This window comes from Brachionichthys hirsutus, chromosome 16, assembly GCF_040956055.1.
Source record: "Brachionichthys hirsutus isolate HB-005 chromosome 16, CSIRO-AGI_Bhir_v1, whole genome shotgun sequence".
In the NCBI taxonomy this organism is placed as follows: Eukaryota; Metazoa; Chordata; class Actinopteri; order Lophiiformes; family Brachionichthyidae; genus Brachionichthys; species Brachionichthys hirsutus.
Window position 1 is genome coordinate 3,386,363 of NC_090912.1, and position 18,758 is coordinate 3,405,120.

The 18,758-nt window shown below is 42.3% G+C and overlaps 2 protein-coding genes across 2 annotated transcripts; one reads left to right on the forward strand and one right to left on the reverse strand.

Annotated features, from left to right (window-relative positions):
• Positions 1 to 1,789: 1,789 nt before the first annotated feature.
• On the reverse strand, positions 1,790 to 2,770 carry mchr1b (melanin-concentrating hormone receptor 1b). The gene has a single exon (XM_068749772.1). The coding sequence runs from the start codon at positions 2,768 to 2,770 to the stop codon at positions 1,790 to 1,792; it is 981 nt and encodes a 326-aa protein (XP_068605873.1).
• A 1,494-nt stretch (positions 2,771 to 4,264) lies between these two features.
• Positions 4,265 to 17,530, forward strand: grb2b (growth factor receptor-bound protein 2b). Its single transcript, XM_068749590.1, has 6 exons — positions 4,265 to 4,375; positions 5,632 to 5,885; positions 11,893 to 11,990; positions 13,115 to 13,237; positions 14,701 to 14,869; positions 15,460 to 17,530. Exons 2-6 carry the CDS (start codon positions 5,808 to 5,810, stop codon positions 15,652 to 15,654), a joined length of 663 nt encoding a protein of 220 aa, XP_068605691.1. The 5' UTR covers positions 4,265 to 4,375; positions 5,632 to 5,807; the 3' UTR covers positions 15,655 to 17,530.
• The last annotated feature ends 1,228 nt before the right edge of the window (positions 17,531 to 18,758 follow it).

Sequence of the window (18,758 nt, forward strand, 5' to 3'; positions counted from 1 at the left end):
TCACGCTATGCTACCACCGCACTTCCTTTTAAACGCAGCTCCGTAGTTTACTACATTACCAGGGCATGCTAACGTAAGACCAGCTGCACTGAATGGCCGCTGATTAAATTATGGAAAAACCTACAGTTTTCATTCTGGATGGGACCGTGGGAAGTGTTTCATGGAGAAGGAATAGCAATTATTATTACTTTAACACCATGCAAGAGCACTTTCATTTTTAGGCCTCTGCTGAGAGAGAGATTATGAATTTATATCTCACAGTTTGAAGTGTTTTTCACATTTAAAGTTGAAAAGAGGATTCACACGTCGAGACACACACACATGCAACGGAACCTTCTCTGCAGCCACGGGATTGTGTTGAGTCCTGTTGCTAATCGTGTTTTGTCACAGTCACCAAAAAGGTAATTACCGTGGAGCAATTCATTAATTCATCTCTGCTGTTTAACCCACAGTCTCCAGTCACAACCACTAATTCTTGTACTGCACAACGTCTCCTCTCACTTAGATGTGGTAAATGTGTCACTGGTGTTTGCTGGGAATTGTAGAAAGATGGTTTGTCTTGCATTGCACCTGCATTCACGTGTTTCACGTTGTGTCGTTCCACAGTGATTAACGACATATAACAAATATAGTAGATGTGATTTTGGGGGAAAATGGCTAGATTCTATTTTATTATTAACTTTTCTAAAAGTCTACATTTTGTACCTGATGTAATTTAAGTATCGGATCCAAACTGTATGTTTCTAGGTGACTATATAAGATCAGATTAATACATTGAAGCTGTATTGAACTCAACACACAACGGTTCCTGTACCGGATTCTCTATAATGTCTGTTTAGTGTACTGCAATTTATGGATTTCAGATTAAACAGTCTGTTCACCTCATTTTTTATTTCCACCTCCCTAAAGCCGCTTCTCCTCAGAGAATATGGTGCGCTGCACAAATCAACACGTTAGATGAATTTAATAATACTTGTTTACCTGGAAACCACGGTACCGTACTTAAAGGGTTTATCTTTAGAAAATGTATTTCCCTTGTTGATCTGTTGCCATGGTAATCAGAACTAAATAAAGATATATGTATATATGAGTTTAGACATGATAAAGAATGGAGAAGTTCATTCGATTAATATCATTCAATTACATACCGTCTGCCATTCGCATCACTGATAGGAGTTAGGACATCCAATCAGGTCGTCTGGATGTGCGTCATCTTTCGCGGCTCAAGACGTGACCTTTCAATATGCAAATCTTAGCAGTTCGGTGCCACAGACTTAATCAGATGATCTTTCTTATGAATAAGAAATTATATGTCCAAAGTCCTCCTGCAAGCACAGAGTCATAGAACCTGTTTAGGCAGTAAGGTTGCTGAAAGGTTGTCCGGCTTTGTGTAGCAGATTCTCTGTTTCCTGCCGCCCACATCAGCTCATCTGCTGCTCAGCATCCGTCCTGTCTTCACAACCTACAACCCCTCCCTAGCCTCTCTGCCCCAGACAGCAGCCCAAACATGTTGATCAGAAACAACCGGTCGTCTATTGATCCTGTATTTTCCTTTTTTTTTTGTAGAAGGGTGACTAAATGTGACTAACCCTAGCCCAAATCCTTCAGAAGGTGTTTCTTGTCACAATATCACTTTAAATGGGCACAAATTTAAAGATTTCTTTTGCACATAAATTTACGTCATGCATCGGTAGCGTCCCATTTGGATTGGAAACCCAATGAAGGTAGCCGAGGGAATCAGCGTGGCAGCTCTCTGTTAGCATTCTGGGTGGCAGTGCTATCGTCCATCTCAATGCACAGCCACAGTGACAGGCAGTTCCCTTGATGGGTGTAACTGAGACAGACGCATGGCGTCCGGTGCCAGCCTCAGACACGTGGTTCCCTCACCCAGAGCAGGGGCCACTCTGCGGGATGACCGAAAGGCAATGCTGGCCTGTCTTTTAAAAGTTTCACTTAAAATAATATAGATAAATGGATCAATGCAGCTGTTGGCATAGCCCATGCTGATAGCAATGTTGTAAGCGTACAGAAAGGCAAAGGTGGGCCTCTGTACCCCGAGGTGGACGAGCTGTAAGATGTTGTAGGGAGCCCAGCAGGTGAAAAACGCCAAGCATATGGCCACCGCCATGCGGGTCAGCTTCCTCGTACGCAGCTTCAGGCTTTGCTGGGGTAGTGGAGCAACTGCTGCTGACATGTTTTGGAGAATCTTGAAGAAGACCCCACAGATGAGCACCCAAGGCAGAGCGAAGGCCAAGAAGAACTGGTAGAGGGTGAACCAGTACGTGCCAGTGGCCGGGTCGGGCAGCAGGAGCGCACAGCTGACCGAGCCGTCTTTGAGATGCATGAGTCCTGCGTACATCCAGACCGGCGTGATGGAGACCAAAGAAAACGCCCACACCAGAGCTACCGCTGCCCCGGCCGCAAAGGGGGTTCGGACACGCTTGGAGCGGATAGGGTGGACAGTGGCCAGGTAGCGATCCAGGGTCATCGCGGTCAGGATGTACGTACTTACAATCTGACTGTTGAAATCCAGCGCCGTGATGACAGTGCACATGGTGCCACCGAAGCACCAGGAGCCGTTCCCCACAAGCTGGTGGATGAGAAAAGGCATGCCGAGGAGAAAGAGGAGGTCTGCAACGGACAAGCTGAAGATGAATATGTCCGGCACTGTTTGCTGGGAGAAGAACTTGGTTTTCTTCACAACGGTGTAGATGACAATGCCGTTTCCAGAGATCCCGAAGAAACAGATGAAGCCAAAGATGCTGGGCATGAGCACATTATTGTACTGCTGATGCTCTAGGGAAAAATAGGATATAACACGCCGTCAAACACTTATTAGAGTAACACATCGTCTTATTCTGCATAAATATCTTGTCTTCATGTTTCAGCAACTGATTTCATATAAATGACCTCTAATTCTTCCAGTACTTTAGCACTTATACTGAAGAATCTGAATTCCGGCTGACTTTATTCAACACAACGATTTATCATGACCTGGATGACCGAGCATCTTCACAGACAATAATATTACATTCTCGATACACCCCAAATATGTTGTGATCAGTTAGTTTTGAGAATTTAATTAAATAAGAAGAAGGGGAGAAGATATATAAAAAAAAAATAACCTACCTTCCTGTACATCCTCAGGCGAACTGAATGTGGGAAAAGATGAATTCAAAACGCGGGCGAAGTCCATCATAAATAGCTTTTACCGGCGTGTCTCTGCAATAATCGTACTGTAGCGTAAACTAGAGTAATGTAGAGTTTAATAAATAATGGATACGATGCATGCGAGAAAGAAAGACAAATTCCATGTAGAAATGAAAGCTAAAATTATTTTTTTTAAACAGCGTCTATAGACTCGTGTGGCGTTGCCAGCAGAGGCGTTTGCATTATTCAAGACAATCAGTGCTCGACAAGAGAGAGAGGGGGGGGGGGGGGGGAGAGAGAGAGAGAGAGAGAGAGAGAGAGAGGGAGAGGGAGGGAGAGGGAGCGAGAGAGAGCGGAATGACGGTCATCTGTCAGACATCAGCTGAAGAAGAAGGAACATGGGCTGCAGCCCTGCAAGGTGGAAAAAGGTAAATAAACGCGCACAAAGAAATTAGAAAGTTATGGTGACAACACATTATGCATGCATTACACTTTTTTTTAAAAATTAGCGACAGAGAATGGTGCTAAAATCTTTTTCAATGTTGCAGCTCTGCAGGACCTCACTGGAGCGTCGGTGGGGCGTGGTTCCCTGACTCTCCGCTAGGTGTCAGCATTGTCTACGTATTTCTTTATCAAATGCCTTTTTTTTTTCCGTCAGAGTGACAGCTTAGAATTGAAAGCAGATGTCAAAGGAATGAAAACAAGCCGGAAGAAAATGTTTGCAAAATAGTGGGTTTTGTTGAAAGAAAAAAAGTGACACGAAGTCATCTGAGAGGATGTAAAATAAATAACTTTAATACAAAGCAGCACTTTGTGCACATTTATTTTAGCTGATTTATTATCCAGGATGTATGTGTGTGTTAATAATTTGATTAATTGTTAAGGTGAAGAACCCCCAACAGAATACCTGCAGAAATCAGGTGTCAATCAATTATTCAGAGATAGATAGATAGATAGATAGATAGATAGATAGATAGATAGATAGATAGATAGATAGATAGATAGAATTTGACCAGGCGGAGGTCCAGGCAGCATCGGGCGGACCCTCCCAGTGGAAGGAAGCGGAAATAAACGTCGTATGCTAGCAGCTCGCGGAGGCTCACAGGACGGGTGTCGAAGCGACATCGGACGGACTCTGCTCTTTCCTCTGGAAGGGGATCGGATCATTACACGATAGATTGTTCGTTTGGTACGGCGGTGGGATTGAAACGGAACATCTTGGGTGGTGAGGAATTCTTTATTTTCATTATTTTGGTCAGTTGTTTTCTTTTTTTATGTTCTTTCACGACGCAGGCTAGCCAAGTCCAGTTAGCTGTGCTAACTAAGCTAGCACAACAGCTTGCGCTGTAAAAAAAAAAAATAAATAAATAAAAAAAGGTGTTTTCTTCCCGTTCACATTTACCAACGTGAAACGGGATTATAAAGAAACACTTCGTGTTTGTTTTAGGGATGGCATCTGTTTTGAGTTAAGTCGTCGTTACTTTACCTGTTGCGATAAATTATTAGGATTAAGTTTGACAAACACCCTACATCGCAGTTATTGCTACTCGGCTGTTAGCCGGCATGCTAGCTGTAGCGTTCTAGCCCTGGGGGGGGGCAGGCTGTTGGCAGAAACAGATTTCACCCACAGAAATGTCGTAAAGCGGGTTCAATAGTTCGACAGATCATGTTGATCGATTTTCCTCGTTGGTATTTTACGCTGGGATATCACAGCCGGTCCCTTGTGGAGTCCGGCGCCCCCCCCCCCCCCCCCCTTTTCGTTACTTTTGTCTTCCCTGGTCTTATTTCTGGCGCTGATGCGGTTCGTTGTTCGGTTGTGTTCAGATACGGGTTGAGTTCTTGTCCGTATGTGGATTATCCAACGTGCGTGTGTTGCTCTTCTTGCTGACAGATGTAATAGCCTTACATGACTTGGAGCTGCGCGCTATTAGCGTGAACCCCTCAGAGCTGTAGCATGTTGGCGAGCAGCATAATGGGATAATGTAGCTTGAGCTTGGTTTAGCTGGTGTAACTCTAATCAGGCCAGGTGCTTGATTGTCAAATTCTCTAGTAATTGCTGTGTTGAAGGGAACTGGTAGCTAGAAAAACTGGGCTTCGATTCCCTTCCACCCATGAATTCCGTTAAAGGTGGGTCATGACTAATATAAAATATTTTTACTATTGCAAAAGCTGTAGAAAACAGAGCATGTGCTGTGTAGATCGGAAAAGATCTTCTTCACGACGGGGAATTTTGAGGAAGAGGCGCTGAATTAAGTTCTGACTTGCACAATAGAGATAAAAAAAAAATCAGACATTCTCAATTTTGAGGGTAGAGCAAATGTGTTTGTTTTAATACAGGATATCTTGATACACAGGATGTATCTAAGTAAACATCCATGTGTGCCACATGTAGTGCACGTCTATAAAAAGCATTGTTGCATTTCTGTTTCTAGTTTCTGCTCTCCACAACAGCTGAGTTGCCACTGCTTTGTTTGTCTGCAGGTACCTTACTTTCAAATTTATGTGAGGTCCAAACCCGAAAGGAGCGGGTCATAGACGGGAGGAGAGACTCGGAGACAAACATCTGGCCAAAAACGCTTGCATAAGTGTTTTCTTTTTTTATTCAATCCCTGAAAGAACACTGCGGCCGAGCAATTTTTCAGCACGCAACAGCAACCATGGAGGCCAGTGCCAAATACGACTTCAAGGCGACTGCTGATGATGAGCTTAGTTTCAAACGTGGAGACATTCTTAAAGTAAGTGATATCTATTTTACAATTTAATGTTCAGAAGCATGGAATACCTGAAACGCTTTCCTTGCTCTAGGTTTGTTCCTTTTCTGTAGGTTAATCGTATCCATCCTGTGTTAAATGAAGGCACCATCATGAATAGATAAAGTAATGAAATATTAGTCAAAGAAAATGTTTTGTCTTGGTCTGTTTGTGTCAATTATATCGTGCAATGTCAACCACATGCCAAATTTATCTGTGAAATTAAAACCCACATTTAAAAAAAGAAAAGGAAAATCAGCAGGCTTGGACTAAAGCCTGAAACCCAAATCGCTACTCCGTCATGTGATGGTGGTACTCATAATTACAAGTGGAAACAGAGCGGGCAACTTTTTAGGCCCATAATGGGGATGCATTATAGCTCATCCTGGCATTTTGAAGGAGCAATGCTTATGTTGCAGCAGATAAAGCCAGATATTAAAGAGGCAAAAGATGCAGTGCTTTTTTTCCATTATGAAATTCCTAAAGTGCTCTCTCTGAATTATCAGCCTTGCCAACATCCCCAGGCACATGCAGCTTATTCAAAGCAATGTGCTTTCTGCTTGCCTGAACAGTGTGTGTCATTTTCTGACCTTGATAAGATAGCTAAGATATTACAGTGCGTGCTACAATTTTCCACCATAGTGAATCTCTGGGTTTGAAGTTTATCCTAATCCTTCTGTGTAGAGTCATTGGATGCAGAAGGGACCGTGCACGATTCCTACGTTGCTGGGGGTTTTTTGCAAACGTGATTGAACAAGCTCTTGTCGGTCACTTTTAGTAGTTAATATTGTAAAAGGTGAATTGTCTTGTATTTGTAGTTCTCAAAATCTGAAATGAACTGTCACTTTTTTTTCCTTCAATTATTCCTCTGCATTATATCGTTCCAAATAAGCCCGTAATCTCTAGTGGACTGTCTCACTTTGCTCTTTGCACCCTGCTGTTTGGTGCTGTTAGATATTTAGTTGCATAATGATTGTTTAAACATCACTAGCGCAAACCTACATCTCTCTAAATCGTCAACACGGCCCGGAATAAAGGAACGCACTCTAAATAGATACGCAAATGCGTTCTGCCTGCCAAGCTGACTCTATAGAGCATTTTACACTACGCATTGGCGAAGACCATCTAACGGAATACTGGAAGGTGTTGTGTTCATATTGGCTCTTTTTCTCCCATCACCAGTGCTGTCTGTCTGCTGATACTAATACTAAACAGCTCTGCTTTATGGACAAAGAGCTCCTCTCATGAGAGAGCAAGCCTGTGTCGAGGCTTTGCGTTCGAGGCGCATCCTTGATTTATCATTATGTTCAGTGTCAATGGGAGCTTGTTGTTGTTGTTGTTGGCCAATTTGTCTCAAATACAGCAAAGTCAGTCTTTGTTTCTTTGTGTCTAAACAGGCTCTCTCTTTTTTCTTTTTTACGCGAAATTCTGTTTTTCAACCTGAAATGTGTGTAGAATTTATTACCTGTTGACAGTCTGCTCCCATCACTCTCACGCCAGAGCTGCCTTGTGCCACCATTGTCTCGCTCAATGTAAGGAAACAAAAAGTATTGCAGAAAAGGGTGTCTTGTGGTACTGGTGTGCAGTTTTTCTGTAAAAAAAAAACAAAATACACTGACATTAAACAACAGTGAATGTTTCCAGAATGACGGTTAAAACATTGACATTCCTGGAATGTACCTTTTTTTTTTAGCATGTTGACCCGTACGACTTAATAAACTGCAGGTAAATCATTAAGGTTTTCAGCTAATTCTACACTCAAATATGTGGATATCGCGTGAATTTTCTAATCCGCTCGCTTTCCAAACAGTTTGAAGATGAACTACAGGCTAACCAGCAGACAATTGGAGGCCGATCTTGAATCTTGCCATTGCCCTGAGCAATGTACACTTGTTCTCGTTTTCTCTTTAAATAAATGAAGACTAACAGCCCTGCTGGCTGACAGAACTAGCACCCATCAACAGATCTTTGAACCCTGCTGGTGTTGCAGGATCCCAAATCGGCCTTTCCATCTCATCACTGCTGTCGTCTGCAAATTCACAACATTTGTTCTTTCAACGCTTAACCTGCAGCCACCAATTTAAAAATATGAAATACTGAATACTCCTGTTTAAATTCAACCCAGGAGTAGAAAAAGTTTATATATTAATATTACTAATGGAGTCGTACTCGATCAGTAAGAAACTCGGGTATGCTTATAGAAATAAAATATTACTGCCGTTACAGGATTTCTTAATCTTCGTACCTGGCTTAATTGGAATAATGGTAATGGTCTTAAAGATTAGTTTTGGTGTCAAATAGTTTAATAAATTATTCTGCTCCTTTTTATGAAATGATGTTTAGCGAGGTGCCCAAACCGTTTTGGAATTGGGGCTGAGCTCACAGAAGTTGCAAAATAACCAAAGTGAACTATGACAGTGAAACCTGCTGAAGACACGACAATATTTGAAAACGAGTGTGAAACGTAAACTCGACTGGCTCAAACAAATGTCGATATTGTTGGCCTGAACTTTTGTTTTTGTAACTGAATTTGAGGTTTTCTTCGAAGAGATTTTAAACCGTCTGCCCATTTGAGCTTAAAACCTGTGAAGTTTTCTAGTCTTTCCCAACATCGGCGCGTCCCTGTGGCTGCGTGCTCATAATAATGCTGCAGCTTAGCTGTTTCACATCCTGTTTGATGTCTCTTCCAACCCCCAAGCAACTTCCTGTGTCTCCACAGCAAACCCCAGTAAACCCAGCACTGTGCACCTACGGTAACACAGGACTGAATTTACACAGAAAAACATGAGCCTGGTCCTCTTTGCACACAGACGTTTAGAGTTATATAAGTTAATTCAATTAAAAACTTCCTATTAGAGTGTGTCTGTGTGTGTGAATGTTTGGGTTACAAATAACATCTTTAGACGTGAATGGCACTCAAAGAGTTAATCATTATTGCATATGTTTGAAAACACAAAAAAATGGTGGCATAAAGAGTTAAGCGTTTCAGTCTTCTGATGTCTTTCCTTTGGTACAGATGTTTACACAACTTGCATGCGTAAATGGCTTTAAATTTGTAGGAAGCTAAGGAACTAAGAATTAAAACATGTTTTCATTTAAAATGGTAGAATTAACATCCATTCTCTGTTGCCGATGACGACCAGCATGTGACTGTTTACGGGGCAATGGAAGCAAATGTGGAAACTGCAAATATTGCCTTAGCTCAGTAATGGAGGAAAGTGTGTTTGCAGAAACCTTTCCGGGCCTTTTTCACCTTTTTTGTTGTCTCGTGTATTTTATTTTTTGTGCATATCGGTCTATTTGGGGCATCTGTTTCCAAGTAAATACAATCCAACACTTATTTGCCCCAGCAACAACTCACACTTACCCAGTAGCTGCCCCAAATGGGCATGATTTAAATGTCAGCTCTCATGCTAACCATCAAAAGCCACTCTCCTTAAATTGAGATGTTTCTGGAGACCATTAATGTTCACGCCAAGCATTACAAAAATGTTTTCACACCACACATTTATGTGCAAATGTTAATGGAAACTTTGCAACCAGGAGACAGACAAAAGGACAAATTCTTGCGAGGAGCTGCGACTGGAGCAGCGTGAAAAGAGTCGGCGTGTTTGCGAGTGTGAGCATATTCTCTAATTCTAATTTACATGCATTCCCTACTGATGTAGCTCAGACTAATCTCATGTCATGACTGTCATTTTTTTTCCACACGAGCCACTTTCAAGATGTTATGCAAGAAAAAGTTGGAGACTGTTTTGTACTTGTGTACTTGTGCTATTTGTATATCTGTGTTCTGTCATGGTTTGTGGTCTTCATTTTTTTCCCTCATCTATTCCTGCTCGTCGGATTCTCCCTGATCTTCCTCAGGGTGTTGAGTCATAGAATTGTAATTAGATCTGTCCTTCTCATCTCTACTCCCTTCTGCTGTTCCATAAAGTCACAGTGAGCTGTATTTAAACGGTTACTGTCCTATTTTTGCTCTCTGTTCGGCTGTAGCTAGTCTGGCTTGAAGACGGGACATTCAAAACGTTGTGCAGAGACCAATCAGCCCGTGTGTGTGTGTGTGTGTGTGTGCTTAATACATCCCTGATTGGACCACAGTGGCATATTTTCCTGACGGATCATGTTTTGTCTAGAACTTAGCCACTTATTGTAGTAGTCTTTCTGCATCTGGGTGGCAACAAATCCCTCCCCGCAGGGAATAAAGGAGGTCATTTGAACCGTTTGTGTTTACTAGCTCTGTTTTGCTAAACAAATCAAACTGTGCTGCTCTGGGTCTTTACACCCGACGTCCAACTCCGTCACTCCCTCAAACTGCTTTCTATGAATATCGGTCTAGGGCAGCTTTAGTGTTGATCAAACACAGCAGTTGCATGGCATTTATAATGATTACATCGTTGCATGTACCCAGGAGAAGATGCATGGACGCAGTGAGGGAGGACATGGGAGTGGCTGGTGATTGGGAGGACGATGCAAAGGACAGGGTGAAGTGGAGAACGTTGCTTGACCTTCCTCATTTTAATGACTTGATCACACAATCCTTGTCTCGTTTGCTCTCTAGCTTCTCTGTTGACCACAGAAATGGGATTATGGTTATTACCTTTTTAATCAAGTCCACTGTCCCTTTAACTCTGCGTATTACCAGGTACCATTTTATAACTGAAAATAACTTTCCTCTTTATTTAACCTAACTGTGTTGCCATGGCTGCTGTCTGTTGAACACACTCTCGGGTCCATTAAACCGGGTGGCAGACCCAACAGCCTCTGAGCTTCTGATGAAGCCTTATCCTAACTATCATTCTGTCTAAACTACTGCACGCTCAGATTAACTCACACTCTGGGGTAATCCCTGCTCCTGATTTATTGCAATCCCATGCGCACACTGTGCAGGCTTGTGGTTTATCTAACATCGTCTCTCCATGTTTCTGCCGCCACTGCATCTCAGGAAATGTTTTTGTGAACGCCTCATGCAGTTCTTGAACATGGATATTTTTTTTATACACGATTGTGTGGTTACAAATATAATTGAATTAGAATTAATGTTTTGGCTAGTGAGGAAATTAAGTGAGGATTTCACTCTAATCCCTTTGTGGGTTGTCACTCAACCATCAAAAATCTGTTTGCTTTGGTATAAATAGCGTAAATAGTGATCTGTGTAATCAGGAGCCCCCCAGAAACATTGGTTAAAGTTCTGCTCAAATGCATGTTGCTGCGTTGGATTTTCGTCGAATGGCAGAACTAAAACTATCCTATTATGATGATCATCAGCTCGAGAAAATGTTTGAGCTCAAAACAGAGCATCTCTTTATCAGATGGCTTTGGACAAGCTGTACACTTGAATTGTTTTACAGAGACGTATGTAACTGGTAGTTGTTGATATGGGTCTCTTGTGAATGACAGCTAACCGTGTTTATTATCACATGGCTTTGTGTGTGTGTGTGGGGGGGGGCGTCACGTGACAATATTTAGGTGTGCGACTGCGGAGTTGACAGTGACAGCTGGAGAGAAGATAATCCTTGCCATGGATCTTAGCCTGTCGTATAGAAACTCCTACAACTATTCCACACACACACACACTACCACTTCAATCAGATTAAAAAGACTGAAAAATGTGTCCCACTTTCCTTAATCAGATTTTTTTTTTTTTTTTGCACCCTCACTTGTTCTTGCTCTAATCAAAGTTTTGTTGTTGAAACGGACCAACGATTTATACATTTTAGTGAGCTTCACAGTGTGGGTTAGTTGGAGAAGTGTACTGTTTTCTAAGCGCTTCAATTGTTTGACAGATGGTTTACTCGTGCCTCTCCTCTGCTGTTAGCTTTGTAGTTCTAATATTTATCCTGCAGGTTCTGCCATGCAGTTCAGTGCATGCACCTTCTGAAGTCACAGGAAATGAAAAGAGAGGACTCGTAGCTAAATGTAGCAGGTTGACATTTGGATGTGGGACTAACCAAGTCTTTTGTCACTCTGTTTTTTCTCTTTTCAACATCAGGTATTAAATGAAGAGTGTGATCAGAACTGGTACAAGGCAGAGATAAATGGAAAAGATGGCTTTATCCCCAAGAATTACATAGAAATGAAGCCGCATCCGTAAGTATTGCATCTAATTTTCTATATTATATATCAAACTGTACGTATCCAGAGAAGCCCTTACTAGATCTGCATGTGCCCAGAACTACGTTTATTGGCAGATAGTAGTAGTAGTAATATTATTTTTAATATACGGTATATATTTTTTAAATTCAAATGACTTTTGGATAGAAAGCTGTTAACATGTTGGAGGACAATTTCTCCCTTTTTAACCGGTCCTATAAATAAACTGCCCTCGTATAAAGGAAGTGTGTCAAGTATTATTAGTTGTGTTTGCAGATTTGATGCATCCATGTAAGCCAAAAAAAGATGCATGCTCAAGCGTTCTTGGGCCAGCCCAGTTGTGTGGCGTCTATTGTGTGTTGCTTGGTGCTGCGAACATCGTGCTGCAGGAACACTGGAACGAGAAGGCCTCTCTGCACTTTGCCGCTATCTGAGCGGCGTTCACAGAGGAAACAATGATTCTGTGTCCTCTGCGCTAATTGCAGCGCCTCATCTGTTCTGATGGAGGCCTGGCCGACTTGGTGCTGAGCTATAGAGCAGAACAGAGTACGACTGGTTCGTGGAGTCCTTTCTGCTTGTACAGTAGAAAAAACATTTTCCTGTGGCGAGCCATATTTTCATTGTGTGATATAGGTTTTTTTAAAAAGTGATAGACGCAGCAATAATTCTTTTGATCCCTCTCACAGAGGCAAATGTATACATGTTCGAATCTGACTACCATCTGTGGTTTTCTTGTTTCTTGGCTCCATTTGTTGGTTTGCAATCACGTTTCTCAAACCGAAAAGTCAGCTGTGTGCTGACTTTCTGTGTTGCCAAGCGTGGACACAAAGCAGGTCAAGAGTTGAATGTTTCATTGAATTTCACCTGTCAGGATGATATCTTTTGGTGCACTATACTTTTTAATTATTTACACTCGTAAAGAGCTTTTCACTGGCTTTGTCTCTTCCTTTCTCCATCCATCTTTATGGCTCTCACTTATTCCCTGCTGGAAGGATATATAAAAGCATTGGATGTCTTTTTCTTTTTTTTCTCGGAGAAATTGCAACATTCTTTTTTTTTTTTTTTAGCGCGCATATTCGTTGGTTCGTTCTCACTCTTGCTACTTCTTTTGTCTCTTTCAGGTGGTTTTTTGGCAAGATTCCTCGGGCCAAAGCCGAGGAGATGCTCAACAAACAGAGACAGGACGGTGCCTTCCTGATCAGAGAGAGCGAGAGCGCTCCAGGAGACTTCTCCCTCTCCGTCAAGTAAGCAGCCACTAAAGTACCACTGAGGAAAAACAGGATTCAAACTCAGGCTGTTTTATAAGAATAAAAACTTTTTCCATTATCCTTGCATCGGTGGTGAGTCGTGTGCCCAGCCTCTTCCTTATTCCAGTGAAGTCTCTATCAGTTTAGTGGCGTTGACTTTAGCCATGCCAGTTCTTACTTTTTTTATTTGACACATTGTTAAATTCCTCTCTTGTCTTTCTCCGTTCTCACTTTCTCAAAAGACACCATGTGGGGAGTTCACAGCACGTTAAAGTTGATTCCAAATATATCTGATATTTGCCGGGTAGGCTGGACTGTCCTGATTCTACTTACTCAGGTAGAATTTAAATATCAGCCTGTTATTGATACGACTGATGCATCTGATTATCAGTTATAGGTCAGTTGCAGACGCGCCTTGTGTTTCTGATGCGGGCTTTTATTGTTTTAGTCTTCCGCTGTATTTACTTTTCTCCGTCTTCATATGAGATTGCGTATTTTCATCTCCCACCACTAATTAAGTGAGAGCGTAGCTATTAAATAGTTTTGACATACGACACTTAAGTACTGAAGTGAAAGTACTCGGAGGTGCTCTAAAGTACTGTCTTAATTTATTTGTTGCCATGGTGTCCAATGCTAGGACTACAATCGTAACAATCAAGATGCCAGAGCCAATAAAATTATATGAAGTTATGAGGATGAACTTTGGACATTCTTCTTTTATCTGTCCACGCAGCAGGAATAATTGCAAATCCAGCTGGACACTCTGTTTCTGCTCTCTGAGTACAACACATCCAAATTCCAAGGATTATACCAGCGTCTGAGGACATGCATGTCACATGATGGACTTCCTGTTGCGTTTGGATCGTGGGTTCATGGGGACTTTCTGAAGATCTTCATGAGACGCACGTCTACCAAGTCCCATAGCTGTAGGATAAAAGCATGGCAAGGGCAGCACTTTTAAATTATTCTGGGTGTCACTGTGACACCATTTGGCCAAAACCTGAGTTTTGTGAGTTTTGAGTACATTTAGGACTCCAAAAACATAATGCATTTGGGAACATGATAATCATTCCAATAAAAACAAAAGGGTCCTCGACACTACTTTGTCCTCGGGGCCCTAATGATAATAATTCCAAGAAGAACAAATGCTCAGACTCTAATAATAGTAATAATTCTAAGAAGGGGGGGGGAATAATAATTCCAAGAAGTCGTCCTCACGCTGCTGAGACCTAGGACCTTTGTAAGCCAGCTGACAATCAGAGTCTGTGCTGGTGCGATTGTTGGCTGGAATGACCAGACATGCTAGCAGGAGCTATTTTAGCCTGCGGCCTTTAACAAACGATGTATAGCTGTTATAATAGTCTAGTACGATGGCTACTGGAACATCGTATATATCTTTCACAAATGCAGAGAGATGTGAGAACCTTTTAACACGATTCTCTCTCTGTGACCTCGTGCAGGTATGGAAACGATGTCCAACACTTCAAGGTTCTTCGTGACGGCGCTGGAAGGTATTTTCTATGGGTGGTGAAGTTCAAATCCCTCAACGAACTGGTAGCATACCACCGCACCAACTCTGTCTCTCGCAATCAGCAGATCCTTCTGCGAGACATAGAGCAGGTCAGCCAGGTAAGAACTGGCCTCTGGTTTTGAACATGTATGGGGTTTCTTTTCCCCTAAACTTATAATCATGAGACCTGGAAAGAAGAATCCGAGATAAGGAAAGCGAGAAATGAGATGCATCTGAAATTAGAGAAGCTATTTCTGAAATAATTGTAGGTGTGAATTGTTGAAGAGCTGATGCTAAACTGCAAATCCAACTTGGTGGGTCGTTTTTAAAGACATGGCTTCATGTGCGCGAGGTGTTTACACTAATTAGGACATCATGTAAGAGGACGTTGGCTACCGTGAGGCCGCTAGCCTGCAGGACAGAGACGGCTGCAGCTAGAGGGAAAGAGAAAGGAGAGGCAGTCAGAGACAAACACTTCAGTAGAGGGGTGGGTAAAGTTACATGATGCAGTGTCATACTTTCATATTTTTCTTGGGGGGGAGGGGGGGAGGTCTACCTCAAACCAGATTGTTGTGTAATATTATTTCTTCCCAAGGGGCACCGTGAGCTCTAAAGGTTTTGGAGTTTCTATTTCAGTGTGTCTGCCCTGCGTTTCTAAATCACTTCGCACCGTCGCTAACTCGTCCTTCGCCCCCTCCTTGTCCCGCAGTGTGCACAGCATCCCACATACGTGAAGGCGCTCTTTGACTTTGACCCCCAGGAGGAAGGAGAGCTGGGTTTCCGGCGCGGCGACGTCATCCAAGTCCTGGATAACTCTGACCCCAACTGGTGGAAAGGAGGCTGCCACAGCCAAACGGGCATGTTCCCCCGCAACTACGTCGCTCCTTTCAATCGGAACATGTAAAACAGTCAGACCCATGCATTCTCCAGCAGCAGCAACCGTCATCAGTATATCCTTCTAGATCTCATCAGCCTCCCCCATCCATCCATCCATTCAACCACCACCTCCTCCCCCCTTCTTTACCATCCCATAATAACAGGAACAGACAGGAAGAATTGCAACCAACTGAGAGAGGGAGAGATAGACGGATGAAAAGGAGAAGTTTGGTCGTAGGCGATGCTGTTTGGGTGGCAGCTGCGCCGAATCGACTTTAACACGCGATGAGAATGTTCACCTCCCAACTGAGCGCCTCGGTGAGGATTGAGCTTTTGAGGGAAACTAAAGAGCAAAGAGCACCGACCATGACGATTACCAAATTATTCCAGCGCTCCCACAGCTGCTTCTGTCTCCCCCTCGTCTTAACATTCTGCCTTTTGATTTTGTTGCCGTTTTGTTGCCGCATGTTGTTTTAATCACTTAAATGAAATACCTACCAATAACTCCTCTGTTTTAAAAGAAAAAAAGTTTTTGCATAAAAAAAAATCTAAAAACAAATAAATGGTTTTAAAAATATACAAAAACAGAGGGGAAAAAATGATGCAATCTACAGTACAGCAAAGTTTCCATGTCTAAGATCATTGGCAGGTGAGCGTTGAGCTGTATAAATAAATCAACTATAGAGAGAATCCATTTTCTAAGAATATATATTATATATTTGTATGTGTTGTCTGTTTTAGCTCTCATCACAAATTGTATTATTTTCCATCTGTAAATTATGTTCAAGCTTTCGTTAGTTTGGATGAGACCTAGTAGCTCTAGAATGTGCTGAATTGTCTTTTTTTCTATATTTTCTTTTGTCTCCGAATCTATTTGAGGGATGTCTGCTAAAACGGCATGACATTTAAGGGGTCCTTAATTCCATTTAAACATGTTTCTCATGCAAAAAAACAAAAGAAAGGAAAGTAAAGTGAGTTCCCCAAGAGGACGCTTGTGTTGAGCAGCAAGTAAAGCCATGAACGATGCAAGAGCACTTGTATAAAAAAAAAAAAAAATCCTTGTGTCGAGGTCAGACACCTTTTCCAAGCCAATGTATTTATTTCAAGCATTTAACTCGGGCAGTTGAATGTAGCTGCCTGAGTTCGTAGACGTTACCATGAGCGGGGAAGCGAGGTCGGAGAACTGAACTACACAAACCATGCAGAGGATTCTAATAGACATGCTGAAACAGTGGCGGTGTTGATATGAATTTCTTCAGAAAATGAGGATATGTACAGGCAGTTTAACATGCGTTTGTGCAGACTGTCATTGCATGCATGCCTCGGCATATGCTCTCTTTGTTATACCTGCACGTAGCAAAGGGGCGGAGTTTAGGTAATCCTGTTGTGTAAGTCACCGGTGTGCACCTCTGCAGGTTCACAGTTCAAACGGAGAGATTGTATTTCATGTTGAGAGATCGGTATACATGATGTAAAGGTTTATTTTTTCCCCTTTTGTCCCACGTGTGTAGTAGAACACTTTTTTGTCAAACGTTAGATTTCGTTGTTTGCGTGCTCGTTAACTGTTTGTGTTAGTGGCATCTGTTTTCTCGTTCTCTCTGGATAGTGCCTTTCTCTCTGGTGTTTCATTTGCTCCGACATGCTACTTTGAGCTCCCTCCCTTTACGCGGGGGGGGGGCAGCAGACAGTCCCTGCAGTGAGAAACGATGTCTCGAATCCAACCTGTCCCCCATCCAACAAAGACTCCACCGCCCCTTCAACCTGCTGTTACTCTTATCCTCACAACATAGAACTCTTCTTATTTAAGCGTCTCTCTCCTCGTCAAACCTAATGATACCATTTTGTTTTTTGCTTTTTCATTTTGTTTTTTTGTTTTTTTTAAATAAAATCGATTATTGAAAAAATGGGCTGCTTTGTTGTGTATATTTTAGGAAGGTGTTTAATCGTGTGGCCGCTTCTCCACCAGGGGGCGTCGTTCAAGTCTGTGACTGTCTCTCCAGAGTATGGTTCCTTTACGTTTGTGATTTGAAAGGAATATTCGCACAGTTTAGACATATACCTGCTGAGGTAAATAACTCCGGGAGGGGGGGTGCATGCTCAGGACATTTTGGGGATGCTACCAGGAATAGGAGATTGCATTTTGTTGGATCCCAGAAGAGATGATGTGTACAAATGATGAAATGTGGAGGTTGAACTAATAGTTATGAGAATAGATCATTCTGATCTGAGAAAAGCTCACTGAGAGAAACTAATCAGGCTGCAGGTTCTCCACAAGGGGGCGCCGTTCAATCCGTGACCGTTTCTCCAGAGTTTGGATCTGCACCGTCTAATTGGTTCTTTTACATTTGTGATTTTAATTTGAAAGGAATATTCACACATTTTAGAGATGACACCTGCTGGGTGATTTTTTTAATTTTATTTCTGTAACCTTGTTTTTCGGCTTGGTCCCGTCAGAAGGCTGATTTGCTGTGGCGATGGCGACCCCTAAGTCGATTGCATGCTTGATTCCGGCAACGTTTTACGCCGGATGCCATTCCTGCCGCAGCCCTCTGTGTCTATCGGGCTTGGGACCGGCTCAAGGGGAGACACATTCCTGCTCAACAGCTTTAATCCCATGTTCATCTGCCTTTAATGTCCTTTGATCTCATTCTTTGAAGTCATCTCCTTTGAAATGGCAGCTTATGAATTTGACCCAATTGTGCACGAGACCATAACTGCTAACTACATTTTAGTGATACAAGAAAAAAGAATGGCTGCATCTGCACTTGTAAAGTGTGTTTTAGAAATGTCTTTGAGAATTGTGATGAGGACTATGGCGCATACTACTGTTGGCTATGCATTTGTACGTAAAGGGATTCCTCTCAGGACGCGCCTTTACCAAAGCTTCGAAGGCGCGCTCCATTTTGAGATGTTGACCGATTTGTTATGTTTTTTTAACAATGTGTTAAACAACATAGCAGAGCGTATGTTGGCTCACACCACACGATAGAACCAGAATATGAGAATTTCTTATTCTCTTTTTTTCCCTTTCCCCTTCAATTTCCACTTTATAATGGGGAAGTTTGAGGTTCCGTTTTTTTGCCATCCATTCTATCACCTCCATCCCTCCATCCATCCATCCTGAGGAGAAAT

Excerpts from the sequence above, each read along its gene's own strand:
- grb2b (XM_068749590.1), top strand. The coding sequence starts at position 5,808 with ATGGAGGCCAGTGCCAAATACGACTTCAAGGCGACTGCTGATGATGAG. Across the intron at positions 5,886-11,892 it reads AACGTGGAGACATTCTTAAA|GTATTAAATGAAGAGTGTGA; the intron begins GTAAGTGATATC and ends TTTCAACATCAG. Across the intron at positions 13,238-14,700 it reads GACTTCTCCCTCTCCGTCAA|GTATGGAAACGATGTCCAAC; the intron begins GTAAGCAGCCAC and ends GACCTCGTGCAG.
- mchr1b (XM_068749772.1), bottom strand. The coding sequence starts at position 2,770 with ATGCCCAGCATCTTTGGCTTCATCTGTTTCTTCGGGATCTCTGGAAAC.